Source organism: Limanda limanda, chromosome 11 (assembly GCF_963576545.1).
Source record: "Limanda limanda chromosome 11, fLimLim1.1, whole genome shotgun sequence".
Classification (NCBI taxonomy): Eukaryota; Metazoa; Chordata; class Actinopteri; order Pleuronectiformes; family Pleuronectidae; genus Limanda; species Limanda limanda.
The window spans coordinates 5,811,728-5,826,499 of NC_083646.1; the positions used below are offsets into that span (position 1 = coordinate 5,811,728).

A 14,772-nucleotide genomic window follows, 5' to 3' on the forward strand; every position below is an offset into this window, starting at 1 on the left:
AATGCTCCGACATAGCCTTAAACCCCTAAGTTGAGTTAAATCAGATAAAGGCTCAACAAATTATTAAAAAACTTGGTTGAAGGGTGTAGTTTGGGTCAGGGAAGAACCCATTCAATTTCTATGCATTTAGAACATTTTCACTGTCCACCATCCAAATACAAATCTAGTGAATTTGAATGTAGTTTAAAAGCGGACTGTTGGGCCTCGGCGGAGAGATGCACTCTACTGAGGGCCTTTCTGACTTCATCTGCAGTCCCTGGACAGGATTATATATTAAAACCAATACAGTTCAACACAACTATTAAAAGCAAACAACCGACCAAACTATAAGCAGTACATCTCATATTCAAAATAATACAGATTATACAAGATATTGTCTTCAGGTTAGAAAACAGGTTCAAGGTCCAATGCTCACATGACTTTATTTGTCTCGAGTGTTTTAACAGTGTTGTATGATAGTGCTTCTACGTTTCTCTTCAAATCTGACAACCACAAAGAACACAAACAAGCAGGTGTAGGTTGAAAAAGAAAAGTCCAGTTACCTTCAAACATGTGGTTAATGATTCTCAGTTGGTGAATGTTGACAGAGATTGTGGGACTTTGTCATTCAGCAAGGATATGACTCAAAACAAATGAGCAGTGCTCTGTTTTTAAAGGGCTCCTTTGAGTATTTGAGGGTAATTTAAGATTTCCTATAATGATCTGCTTTGTTTAAAAAGAAACCGCAACTTCCTACATTTGATGGTGACTCAGTTAGTGAGAGAGACTTTCACTGAGTTTCCCCTAAAAGCTGATTTTGGAACATGAGTAAAAAGATTCATTTGACTCTCAGTCTGTATCTTTACATTGACAGAGGCAGAAATCCAACATTCGGCCCATCACTCCCCTCATCTGTAGGTCAGGGGCTATCACAGCTAAACAGGTTAATCATTCACTTACACCCACTCTCCTTTCAAGTGACACGTTGAACCATTAAACAAATTCAGTGTCCCCAGGATTTACAGGCATTTTGATCAGGTTCAATTTCAAGTGTTGACTCCACAGTGGCAGTCATGTTGAATGAAGCCCTGTCGTATTTTCTCTATTTATACGGTTTGTTGTATCAGGCCGTCGCTCCCTGCTCGGTCCCTGAGCTGCTGCCGGCCAACGCTGTCAACCGTGAGCAGGTGAGAGACTAAATTAAGTTTTTCTGTTATGATAATGCAAATGGTACAATATGGACGATACTTTGGGGAAGGTTTAGAATCTTCTTTTCACAGCAATTTTGTTTGCTGTTTTTTCCTAGCGAGTTTCTTTTGACTGTAGAAATGTCACAGTTATACTTTCGTACGCTGAGATAAACATTCAACGCTGCAACACACACTTTCCACTGCCTCTGTTCTTTCCATCAGTGGTCTTCGTCACAAGTCGTGGGCTTGCAGCCTAGGTGCAGTAACTGAATTTTAGCCGCAACCCACCTCTCTGTGTATCTCTGTGTGTTTTAGTATCTTGGGAAATGGTTCTTTATAGCAGCAGTCAGTCGAAAAGAAGCTCACATCCAGAAGTTCAAAGCACTGGACAACATTATGTTCACCGTGGAGGAGCCGGCTAATGACACGCTGCTGCTGAGCGGACGTATGCGCATGTGAGGAAATGAACAGACACACACACACAATATATATATCCCGCCATCTGGAAGTGCAATGAAGATGACGTGAAATTAAAGTATTTCATTATTTCGTTTACCATCATCTCTAGATCTGAGGCTTTGACACAATGGTGATTAGTTAATTACATTTTAGCCGTTATTCATAAGTCAATCCAACAGTTAACATTTTTATATTATATTGCCATTTTCAGAGGTCGTTTTCTTAATTTTTATATGGTACATTTTATGTAATTATTTGAGCACATAAAATGTGTCATAAAAGTCTGGATTGAGTAATACTTTTATCAATTTATAGTATCTAGTGTTGGAGGTACATTAATCCTTCACTACTACCCCATTTTTCTTTATTTAAGTGAGCAAGGCTTAGTAAAATAATACAATCAATGACTGTTCTGATAATATGTCACATGTCTTGTTAAACTGGTTTATAGCACCCGGGTTAAAACAGGTCAGGCACATGTGAAACAAGAAAACCCAACACTTTAAATAGATAATGGAATTAGGGAAGTAACATTGAAGAAGTTGAAATGTATAAATGTTTCAAAAGTGAAAGTTTTGAGTGTATCTTGCAGATTCGTTTTCAATATAAAACTGCTTCAAGTTCAATGTAGGTTTTCTTACTGTGTTTTTTAGGGGGGACAACTGCATAAATCAGACCTGGACCTATCATCTGCATCCTGATCGGGTTGATTTGGAACTGGAGGGTAACTGTGGCACCATCTGCATCCACAGATGCTTTAAAGTTCCTGAAGGCCAAAGCTAATCCTGTTTTATAAGAGACAGCGAAGATGGGAATTTTATACAAGTTTAAAGGGATTCAATCGTTTTACCAGAGTTTTATGGCGAATTTGGAAACCTCTGAGGCGTTTCTGTTATTCCATCGGAGTCAATTTTTATTGATACAGCCTGATATCACAAATTTGCCTTGAGAGGCTTTACAATCTTTACAGAATACAGCCACCCTCTTCCCTTTGTACTGTTGGGTGGGATTACATCTTTAAATACTTAGGCCTGTGAATAAATTCAGGTCAAATAAACTAGTAGGATTTTCAACGGGGTGTGATTGAAGTAATGCTGAAGTGACACTTTTTATAATGACTCCTACCATTGAAAAGACAATTTTACTCAACCCATTAATTTGGGCATATGCAACATATAAAACAAACATAATGTCTGTGATGGATCTAGATCTTAGGGGTTTTAGCTCAAGGATGTTCGTGGGCGAGCTCAATGTCTGCATGGAAACAGCTTGTTGTCTGTTGCAGAAAATCTGCTTTCTTGCATTTTGAAAGCTTATCACAGTATATATCATTTATCTCCTCTCTCCAAACACCTGTGTAAAATAATTTGGAGACGATTTCTCCACAGTCTCTGCAGAAATGAAAAGTTCAGCACGTAGTCAATCGTTTAAGAGAAAGCCACCATAGAACTTGTGCTAATGACAGGTCCTGTATCTCATTTGGTTTGAGTACGTTACAGTTTGTGCACCCTGCTGTATGTAACTCTCTGACCAGTACCGCTGCCCTGCTGGTGACTTGTGCTTTTGATCCAGGAAGGCCACAGCGGAGGAACCTGTTCTGGAGCGGCAAGTGGGCCAACTGTGCCGACTGCATCATTTTCCATGAATCGGAGCCACCGCTAAAGGAAACAGACACAGAGGACTCCCTCGGCAGATATATGCTTTATGGTGAGAAGTCTCCAAGGAATCATTCACACAGGAACTATCAATAAGCCTTCTCTAAAACTATCACATTAAAAGCCCATAAAATATCTACCAACAGCTCATGTTTCACCAGGGTTTGGTCAGTTATCTGTCTTATTAGCTGTAGTTTGTTCAGTTATCTGTCTTATTAGCTGTAGTTCGGTCAGTTATCTGTCTTATTAGCTGTAGTTTGGTCAGTTATCTGTCTTATTAGCTGTAGTTTGGTCAGTTATCTGTCTTATTGGCTGTAGTTTGATCAGTTATCTGTCTCATTGTCTGTAGTTTGATCAGTTATCTGTCTTATTGGCTGTAGTTTGATCAGTTATCTGTCTTACTGGCTGTAGTTTGATCAGTTATCTGTCTTATTAGCTGTAGTTTGGTCAGTTATCTGTCTTATTAGCTGTAGTTTGGTCAGTTATCTGTCTTATTGGCTGTAGTTTGATCAGTTATCTATCATATTATTGCACTAATCCAACCTTTGTCGATTACTTTACACGGAAGCTCGGCAAAAGGATGTGGAGCCTGAGGTGGTGAAGACATTTCTGAAAAATTCAGCTTGTCATAACAGGTTGGCAAATGTGAGACTACCTCAAACAAAAGGTTTGGCATTTTATCAATTCCCAAATTTTTGCCTATTTATTGATGTCTCTGAATCTCAAGATGTCTCTTTAAATCCATCACTTTTATCTTTTTTGTTACAGAGTTTTGCTAAATATTAACACTGAGGTAAGAATCGTCATGTTATTAATATTTTATACCTTACTCTGGAATCACAGAAATTACAACCCAGTCTCTTCAATCTCTTACAGGATGTTGCCGGGGCCTCGGACACCCAGGATATTAATACGTTTATTTCTTGTTAAATAAATGTAATAAATAAAGTAAAAATACAGAATACGGACATTCTTCCCCCTCTGGATATGTGTTGGTCATTCACTTCAAAACTTTTCACTGTCAGTACGAAGAAGCACATGTAGCTTGAGCTGAGTGAAGCAACATATCTTTGTGACGGAGGAAGCATCCACCTCCCCACAGTAAAGACCTGGGGATTTCCCATCATGCCACTGAACATGTTCACATAAAGGATTATTCATTAATGATTGTGTACTGGCTCTTACAACACACTCATATGTTTTCCTTTTTCCTCTGCCAAGAAAAGTATTTGTTTACTGAGACTCTGTGACAGTATGGAGCAGTTTCATAAACATCAATCATTTTTGCAACCTTGTGATTTCATTTGATAAATTAGAGATTTTATTCTTCTTCACACAGTTTCTCATCTCTTGTTCCTCGGATTTACTCACAGGAAGTGACAGGTGGTAAATATAAAATCAGGTCACCAGCAGCATGTTTGTGTTTATCCAGTTGTTTAAACAGTGTCTAACATTCCATTATCCCCTTTGTAACTCTTTGTAAAAAGCACAGTGTGAGTGTGGTGTTTACGTTCAATTTCGTCTCGTCACGATGACACATCTCAAGCGTACATCGTTATGATAAACATGACATGATCACTTAACAACACAATTAGGTAAGCTAAAAGGAATGACATTCTTATGGAGGTGAAAACAGTCGAACAGATGACATAAGAAATCAGAAAGTGAACTTCCTCTCCGGACTGGTTTCCCTTTGTTGATCTCTGCTTGGTGAACTGACCTCAGTCTCATCTAGGGATGGGTATCGTTTGGTTTTTATCCGATACCGGTTCCTAACCGATACTTTTAAAACGATAACGGTGCCTAAACGGTGCCTGAACCGATACTTTTTTCAAAAAAGTGCACAAAACGATACTTGACTAAGAAAGGCTTTTTTTATTGCCAAATATATTAACTGTTTAAAGTAGATTATAAATATAAATAAATACAAAACCCTTTTTAACTTAAAACTATGAATAACATACGAACTGTTAACAAAAGTTTACACTATACTTAAATAAATAAAAATAAATACAAAACACACACACTCTGACTCGTGACTCTGCCTTCGGTGCCTGAGCCAAATGAAGACTGAGGGTCGCTTTTCCATCACTCAGAGACCCCCCCCCCCGTGTCTCCGCGGCTGGGGCTGTCGCAGGCAGGCTTCGGCCCGCCTTCGTCCCCCTAAAATGCGGTCGCTTTTATGAAACATTTCTCGGCGTGGTCTTCGTTCCTCCCGGTCCCGGAGCCCGGTCCCGGAGCCCGGTCCCGGAGCCCGGTCCCGGAGCCCGGTCCCGGAGCCCGGTCCCGGAGCCCGGTCCCGGAGCCCGGTCCCGGAGCCCGGTCGCGGAGCCCGGTCGCGGCGCACCGCCACGGAGGAAATGCGCGGGGGAGAGGTCTCACGAGGAGATCCTCCCCCCCCCCCACACCTGCACGGGAGCCCTGACGCACGCGGGGTGCGGGCAGCGCGGGGACAAGAGTCTGTCCACCGGCAGCCGCGGGGCCCGGCGGGAGCCGCCGCTTCCCGTGAAGGAAGGAGCGGAAGTGTGAGGAGGCGGGACGAGCGGAGACCTCAGTCTTCCATTGGCTCAGGCACCGAAATGAGGCACCGAAATCTCCGTTGCGTTTCGGTCCGGGTAGGTACCGGTTGTATTGGAACCGGTTCCATATTGGAACCGGTTCCATATTGGAACCGGTTCTCGGTACCCAACCCTAGTCTCATCTGATCCTTGTCTACGTGCACTGTTTGGATGTGTGGGTCCACCTGTGGTTGAGAAAGTATTCAGATCATTTACTGAGGCAGTAGACTCAATAAAGTCAGTCTGTCCTTCTATTCTTCCCTCTGTCCATCCATCCGTCTACTACAATAAACGTTTAATAACATTCAGTATCCTAATGTAGTAAAGTAAAGAAGTATTATCACTTATTTGAAGTATCATAAGCAAAACACTCAGTACAGGCACTCTCGAGCCCGGTCCCTTCTGGACCAGACGGTGTGTTCGTTGATTCGAGGTTCAAGTGGGAAAGGTTAATAATTTAGACAAGATCAGTGTTCAAAAGTTTCACAGTAATAAGTTTATTGTATAAGAACAATACTTACAGAGAGTCTCTGGAGTTCTGCTGGACACGTCACCAGGTTCACTGGATCATGTCGAGAAGGAGCCCCCACTTTCCCAAGTCCACAGTATTTGTAAAAGACACAGAGTGCAACACAGAGGCGGTTCTTTTCTTGAGGGCACTCAGCAATTGGCCAGATGTATACTGTCTCTCAAAGTGCAGTTTTTTGCAAGCACATCTCTGTGAGAGAAGGTCCGGTCCACCAGGTTTCTCCCACCATTATGCCCTTATTAAAAAAGGAAGTTTTTCACAGTGGAGAGACCCAGGAGATTAGTCTTTAGAGGAGGATTTAATATCTTTTTCTCATAATAACTTGGAAAATCTCAAGATGGATTTCCTTCTCACGCATCCCCAAACTGCACTTTGTGGTCAGATTGACCCTCAGATGGTTCCACTCTGTGTTTGACCCTGTACCTGAGTCCAGAACTAATATATCACTCCTGGATAAAAGAAACAGTTGTAATATTGTTAATTCTATAGATTACACAGCTATTATGATTCACAGGATATAATGTAGGTAAAATATAGTAAAATATATTCATAAGATAGAGAACAAAACATAGATATCTCAACAGCACTCAGCTGCTGTGTGTAGGGTCAAATTCATCACTGTTTAATTGATAAAACAAATGCATTTTGCTGTTGAAGTATAGCTTATTCTAAATATCCCCCATGGTTTCCCATGATGCCACTGAACAGAACAAACAGGACAGATTCCTTTGTGAATGATTCTGTCTGGTCACTAACACACTCAGCTACACTCAATCTGCTGGAGCTTCCTTACAAACCCTCAAAGAAACATAACAAATGAAAGTGGCAGGAAACTCGTGCTTTATCAAGACTCTATTAAAGTAACTCACTGATCTGTTTCATATAAATAAAGGAATTTAGTTTCTAATCAGTTTTTCCAGAAAATGCAACACTCCCTCCCGCAGAGGGAGTGTTGCATTTCAAGAGCAACATCAGCTCACTTAGAATTAATATTTCATCATCTCACTAACAACATGTTTGTTGTTTTACATGGAAACTAATATCGCACTTCTTACTTCCTTTCCCCGTTCTTTTGCTCCGAGTCAGCGTGATTGTGGCGTACATTGACAGAGCTGTCATAAATAAATAAAGTTGTAAATAAAGCTTGGTCACTTAGCAACACAATTATTTGGCAGGTAAGCTTAAGGGCAGGACATTTCTTATGGAGATAGAAACAGATGCATGATAGCAGAACAACAGAAAACAAAAGATGAAATCCCCTCTTCAGTTTTGTCAGACTGGTTTCACTTCATTGGTCTTCCTTCAGTGTCATGGGATCCTCATTTAAATCCACTGTTTGGATTCAGACTGAACAGATCCAGATCCTTAACCAGAACCATAATACATAAAGCAATAAGTAAACATTCAACATCCCGATGTAGTAATAGTGCAGAAGTGTGAAAGCAGCATTTTACTGTTGTAGCTGCTTGAATTGGTTTTAAATCCATTGGTTCCCAACCTTTCGGAGTCGCGACCCACCAGTAGAACCAGGCCACTGCACCCAACTGTTTTGTGAGTGTTTTTCATGAAGTAGTTACAGAACAGGGGGCCTTCTGTAATTTTATTTTCTTTTATTTCTCTTTCCCTAAATCACGAGCAGCACCCCTGCAATTCAAGGGAACCGCTGGGCTCTACTCTCACAAACAAACTCCTTAATATCCATTTTAAAGCAGATCTCATCCCTAATACAGATAATTTAGGTTATTGTCAATTTGTTGTGTAAGTCTTTTTCTTCACAACCATCATGCCGACACCCAGAGATAATCTTGCGATCCTCTTCGGGCATTTTCACAACAGTGAAAATGTGTTTGTTCCCTTTACGTCCTGTGGGGACAGCACCCGACAGCCCACATCTAGCCTTCTACCTCTCATGCTATGTATGTAGGTGTGTGCTTGTGTGTGTGTGTGTGTGTGTGTGTTTGTTTGTGCATGTGTGCTTAATAGAAATAAGGTGGGAGAGAGTTGGTGACATTTACAGTATCCAGGAGCACAGGCTGGTTGGTTGGGGATGCCCCCACCATGAGTGGAGTGTGAAACCAGAACCAGTAAAGCGAAAAAGGAAATTGACCCTCTCTCTCTCTCTCTCTCTCTCTCTCTCTCTCTCTCTCTCTCTCTCTCTCTCTCTCTCTCACTCTCTCTCCCTCTCTCGTCTCTCTGTCTGTCTCACACACGCATTCTTCAAAACTCTCGCTACTGGTTTCAGACCAAGCTTTCACTTTGTCACGTCTTCATTTACAGGACAGCAACTTCACACCACCAATCATTAAAAAGCAAAAGTCTTATCTCATCTCAACTTATCTTATCAATCCTATCAGGATTAAGGTAAAAGTCGGAGAAAGCTTGCCCAAAAAACGAGGGCATTGAAGCCAAATAATATGAAACTAAATGTTGGTTTTGTGAATCAATGAAATGTTTCACACATGTCTGTGGTGCTGCTGAGTTTCATCCCACCTGCAATGCACTTTGTTGTCCACATGTTGAGCCACCTACGCTGCAGCCACCTCCCTCCTCTCTATAACCACACAGATCAAATCATGTCATCTTTACTGTGAGCTCAAGAGAAAGGGAAAACCCTGTCAACCTGACCTGTCTCTCAGAGAGATGCAGCAGATGAACCTGGACTCTGAGGGAGCAACACACAGCAGGTGAGTGAGGACTCAGAGAGGGAAATTGGTTCCTCTCTTACACGTCTGTCAAAGCATTGTTTTATATTCCTGTGATAGCTCTGAAACAATGTTTATATTTTTTATTCAGTGTTTTTGTCTGTGGGTAACTGTCAAACAGGAATAACAACATGTTTTAAACAAAACCCATAGTGACATTTCAGGCTTTTTGAATCAGTTTGAATTTTCTGATTTCAAAAACTCTTAACTCTTCTTGTGTCACATATTTTTGTAATGGCAGGGGTTTGTGTCTCCTAATCTGATTCTAACGTTTGGTTTTACTTTGATTATTCATGTATTTATTTATGACATATACTCGGGTGTCCTTGGATGTTAAGATACAAAATCGACGAGAAAATACGAGTCACTCATGATGTGCTGCAGTCTGTTAAAATCAAATAAACCCTGTTCAGTGTTTTCCTCCCTGCAGACTCTGAAGATGATCACATATAGATTTCTTCATATAATTAATGAAAAAGAGGCAAACAACTATTTCAGCATATTTGTAATTTTTTATAAGTATAGACTATGTGATAAACTTGCTGCTAATGCTGAACTCACTGTTCATTTTGAGCTGAATTACACCTGCTGCTTATCACACCCGCTGTATTTGTAAATCAGAGCAAAGAGCCTGGACCAGGGTACAAAGTGTGCTCGTGGAAATTACCGTTTGTGTCTCTTAACATTCCTGTTCCACTGGTGTGTGATTGACAGACACATTCTGGGCATCAAATACTTAGGTGTGATCTAATTCACTCGTAGTACACTGTGTACACAGCATAAAGATTACTGCCGCAGAGCGTGAAGTTCAGCAGTGTCCTCCCAAATGAGTCACAGCTGCTTATCATCCTCATCCCCAAAATATCTAGGGGCAGTTGCCGAAAAAATGTGCCTAGAAAGTACACGCATTTGCTGATATATGTAGTGGAGTAAAAGTACATGAAATTAAGTCTACCTAAGTAAAGAACAGATACATGAAAAATGTAATTAAGTACGGTAACTCAGTAAAAGTACTTCGGTATATATAACCTTTGACTGCATGTTACTTCTTGTTGTTCATGGTCAGAGTTGTTTTAGATGTCAATCTTTGAGTTTCAGTCTCTGTCAAAATAAATTACCAACCAAACCACAAAGTGTACCAAGGCATGTCACCCACTCTGCAGTACCACAAACCCCCCCACTCAGGTAAAACCCCTGAGACGCAGCACAGTGGTGGCTATGAGGACACCTTTGCCCATAATGCAATGTGTCCTATGAAGTCACTCTGGGGCTTTTACACTTTAAAACTCCTTTGTCTTCTTTTCCAAATATGTTATTTAAATATTGACAAAAAACTTAGGGATTTCTGTTTAAACCTGACTGGCTTTGTGTTTGTTGGCCCAATGGCATCGATGGAGGAAGTATCAAGATCCTTTATCAAAGAAAAAGCACAAATATCCAAGTCCTAACAATAAAAGATATACTCAATTACAAATCACACTCAAGTATGAAAGTATATCAAGCTAAATAAACATTATGTATCAAAATAAAAGCACTTGTTCGGCAGAAAAAAGCCCTTGTGAATCAAGCTGATTACTACTTTCTGTACAGTTTGGTAAAAACAAAATGTATATGCAGCTTTAGACTTTTTTCCAACATTTTCTTTTTTTATGCAACACAGGATGATCAACAAATTAAGTACAGTACTTGAACAAATGTACCAGTACACTTTCTCATCAGTGTATGCGTGTGTGTGTGTGTGTGACAGGATGGAGGGTCACTCGAGGTCCTCTCACAAGTACCTGCTGCTCCAGGTGTGGTGTGGTCTCCTCACGGTGGCTGTGGTGGTCATGGCCGCGTTTCTCACTTCGATCAAACCAAAGTCCCCCGAGGTCAGTTCCCCTGTTTCCAAACAGATCCACGTTCACCGACCAGGTGTCGTCTGTCAGCGAACCGGAACACACTCTGACACATGACACGAGAAATAACGTGATGTTATAACTGTGCCATTGTATATTCAATCCATCACCTGTGCTCATAGAGTTTGTGCGTGTGAAGATAGCAGTCTCACTACATGCTTTGTGTCAGTGCAGCTCCTTATCCCGTCGTTATCATAGACTGTATAAAACCCTACGTCCTCCATGTTAGTAGACGAGTCATGGACCAAATTAAAATGTCAAATAAACAATTAAACCAAAGTTACTGTAAACAGCCACAGAAATCGGTGTGATAAGAACTTAAAGGTATTATCATGGAAATTCCTCTTGAGATTTGAAATAATGAAATTCTCAGACTGGAGTTGCTTTGGAGTCTTTATAATAATAAGCTCTGCAGAGTTTATACAACAAGCACCAGTGCTCAACTGGCCGCAAGTTCAAAAAAGCCAGGACTTATACAAAGAGGCGTTTTACCAGACAATATGAAAAAAAGACAAGCCAGAACTCATACAAAGAGGTGCTTCATAAAACGTAATAAGAAATAGACATGAAATCCTCATCATGTCTATCTGCTGTGTCCGTCCACTGTAGCAAACTCCCTGTTTGCCAATGTCACAGCAGTGAGACACCTGGTCAGGGCATTTCCACAACCTTAGACACTGGTCAGTGGAATTTTCCTGCACAGTATTTAACATGTAATTTGACTTTTACTTTGACCCATGACCCATCCACTAACATGGAGGAGGAGGGACTCTAGGTGAGATGTTCTGGCTTCACTTTGGAGGAGCACACATGTCATCCATCTTTAGTCTCTGGTCTTTACCTCACTGTATCAAGTGCAGACTCCCATTTAGCCCCTCTGGGTGGCAGCAGCATAATGGCTCACATGCTCTTCAGTGTTTGAATACATGTACACATACAGTACATGCTGGATAAAAGAACACAACATTTACACAATGTAATGCAACTCAAAACAATGTATGACTCTTGTTGATGGGTACAATGGATTTACTGTAGAAGCATTACAAATTAGAATTTACTGCAGAACTGCTGCTGGGTAAATTCAAAATAGTAATAAGGAAGTTCCTCTATTCTCCTCTGTCACAAAATACAAACTTCCCTCACGCCTGAAAGGTGTGAGGGAAGTTTTTGGTCCTGAACTCTGTGTACAACAGGGATGATGAAGACCAGAGAGATGCAGACGATGAGGTTCATGATGATGAAGGTTTGCTTTCTCTCTTCTTCAGGACGCAGTCTCGACAATGAAGCCAGACGACGTCATTCCGTCAGGTACGTCAAGCAGATTTTACTGTATTCACTTCAAACGATGCCTTGTTGTAGCATTTTGTTAAAAAACAAAAACACATTGGTACGAATGACACTGGATTTAACTCTTTTTATTTTGCAGTCAACCCTTCACCTTTAGAGGCCCCTTTGAAGTCAGTCGGTAAGAAATTAATTTACTGACTTTATTGCCAGTGACTCAAGTTTTCCAAACCTTTATACGAGTTTATTACAAACAAATGATTTTTGATTTTCAGGATCTTCTCCCTCATTCATCCAGCTGATCAAGTGTAAGTAGACCTAAACTGATTAATACTCAGATTCATTTTCTTCTTGTGTTGTAAACTGATGACGCAGCAAGGCCTTTGGATTTGACTATAGATGAGTCTGTAACTCACAACGCTTTATTTTGTCTTTTTTTGCTTGAGGGCAAATCTAAAATGTCAACTAATTAGTGCGCAGGTGATGTTTGCAGCACTTTTGAACCCTCGTGTTTCAGTCGGTCTCACTGCTGTTAGTTTGACATATTTCCAGGGTGAGAAGGAACATTATAATTTTTCTAAAACATTAACATTCAATGTCAGACTTTCTCTAATTTATCGAATGTAATAATACTCGTCATCATCATAATCATAAACTAAAACCACACGTTGATTAAGCTTTTTAAGATGGATTTAAATGCAGTTTGGGGGATCCTGCTTTAATTTAAATTTCTCAGTTTGGAATCAATAAAATAAATCTATCCAGTGTATCGCTGTAAACAAGACCACCCCCCATGTGTGATTTTTAGATAACGTGCCAGGGAAACAGCGTCGTTGCCTTGTCCTATACTTTCCTTTTTACACAGACATTGATTCAGCTCGGCTGCAGCATGAATGCAGAACAACCGTTATACAAAAAGACACTGAGATTGATGTCTCTCGCTCTTTTCTTTATGCTTCTCCTGTAAAACTGCAGTTGCACCGAGCTGCCACTGGAAAGTAATGGTTTGAGAGCGGTGAAGAAGAGGTGGTTTCCGGTCGTGAATGTTAGCCCGAGCTAACTTAAATGTCAGCATATTGGTTATTTGTCACGCTGGAAAGTCCCCCAACTCAAATGGACTTCAGCTTCAATGGGTGTAGTCAGTGTATTACATTATTTATTTGTTCTGCTTCATCTCTTTCTGTCAGACTAGATTATTAACACAGTTCTATAGCATTCACTGTGTGTACGTACAGGGTTTAGCTCGAGCCCGGCCAAATAACAATGATTGCAATCATCACTTCCGAAGTTATCTTTTTAAATACACTGGTGTCAGAACAGTACTTGTATCTGAATTTGTATCAGGAAAGGGAAAATGTCACGGAACATCTCTACTGTGTGTGTATGAGAGCCCACCCAGTCTGAACCACTGCTTCATCCGAGACACACAGCGCTGTCATGTTTCCAGTCTCACGCTGTGTTCCTCCCACTCTGACTTTTCCTGTGTGAAGCGGGTTCCTTCAGCCACAACTGACGAGAGGCAGAGCTGTGATGTGGCTGACAGAGGCTTTGGGTAGAATTACAGCCGCATGGAAACAAACAGCATCAGATAGTCAGGGGACTGAAACGAGAGGTTATTTGAAGGATCAAGTATTTATTCAACCTGTTACGATCATCTGAGTGTTAACGTTTCAAAGGCCCTAACGGTTCAACACGGAAATTAATGCATCAATATTTTTCTAATTAATTTAATTAATTTATCTTCAACTTCTTTGGGTTCTAATCATAGATATGTACATAATTTGCATAATGCAAACTTAGCAGCTAGTCTTGCACGCCCACTAACAAAAGGCTGACACTTCTACACACGTTGGAAGCTGTCAACCAATCACAGCAGAGTAAGCCAGCTGGCCAATCAGAGCAGACCGGGCTTCATCGGGAAGGGGGGCCTTAAAGAGACAGGAGCTGCGACCCGGTGTTTTAGACAGAGGCTTAAAAAAGGAGCTGCATCAATGACAGTGTGAGGAAACCGTTTCAAGTAATAGCACCTGAGTATAATATATTAGCTTCAATTTATATCCAGGAGGACTCATCGGTCACTGCTTAAAGTTTCATGCATGAGTTGATATGCTTCTGTGAGACTAAAGTTTGACGTCCCTCCTACAGCTCTGAACGATTCTTGGGAGGAATCCCCTGGTTGTCTATCCTGCTCGCTCGCCCTGAGCAACGGCTCCATCCACTGCAAGAAAGACGGCCTCTACCTCATCTACGCCCAGGTCACCTTCTCCGAGCAGCCAAGTAAAACTCAGGCCAGATCTGTGATTTTGAAAAGAGATCACATATCTGGTAAGAGCATGAGGAAACTGGTAGAGGGAACCTTACCCAGCACGACAGAGGGATCTGTGTGGGTGGCCAAGATTGTCAATCTCAAGGAGGAAGACAGAGTCAGCGTAGATATCACAGAGGGTTATCGACACGACAGCACATTCTGGGGAGCTTATCAACTCCTTTAGCACTGCAGCTCTCTTGAGTCTGCTAC

At 41.1% G+C, this 14,772-nt stretch overlaps 1 protein-coding gene across 1 annotated transcript; it reads left to right on the forward strand.

The window, feature by feature from the left end:
• The first annotated feature begins 963 nt into the window (after positions 1-963).
• Positions 964-4,251, forward strand: apom (apolipoprotein M). Its single transcript, XM_061081205.1, has 7 exons — positions 964-1,166; positions 1,485-1,624; positions 2,282-2,352; positions 3,201-3,335; positions 3,852-3,950; positions 4,052-4,076; positions 4,160-4,251. Exons 1-6 carry the CDS (start codon positions 1,053-1,055, stop codon positions 4,060-4,062), a joined length of 570 nt encoding a protein of 189 aa, XP_060937188.1. The 5' UTR covers positions 964-1,052; the 3' UTR covers positions 4,063-4,076; positions 4,160-4,251.
• The last annotated feature ends 10,521 nt before the right edge of the window (positions 4,252-14,772 follow it).

Bases quoted from the DNA above. Each gene is read 5' to 3' on its own strand.
- apom (XM_061081205.1), top strand. From the start codon at position 1,053: ATGTTGAATGAAGCCCTGTCGTATTTTCTCTATTTATACGGTTTGTTG. The intron at 1,625-2,281 runs GTGAGGAAATGA...TGTGTTTTTTAG, and splicing joins CTGAGCGGACGTATGCGCAT to GGGGGACAACTGCATAAATC. The intron at 3,336-3,851 runs GTGAGAAGTCTC...TTTACACGGAAG, and splicing joins CGGCAGATATATGCTTTATG to CTCGGCAAAAGGATGTGGAG.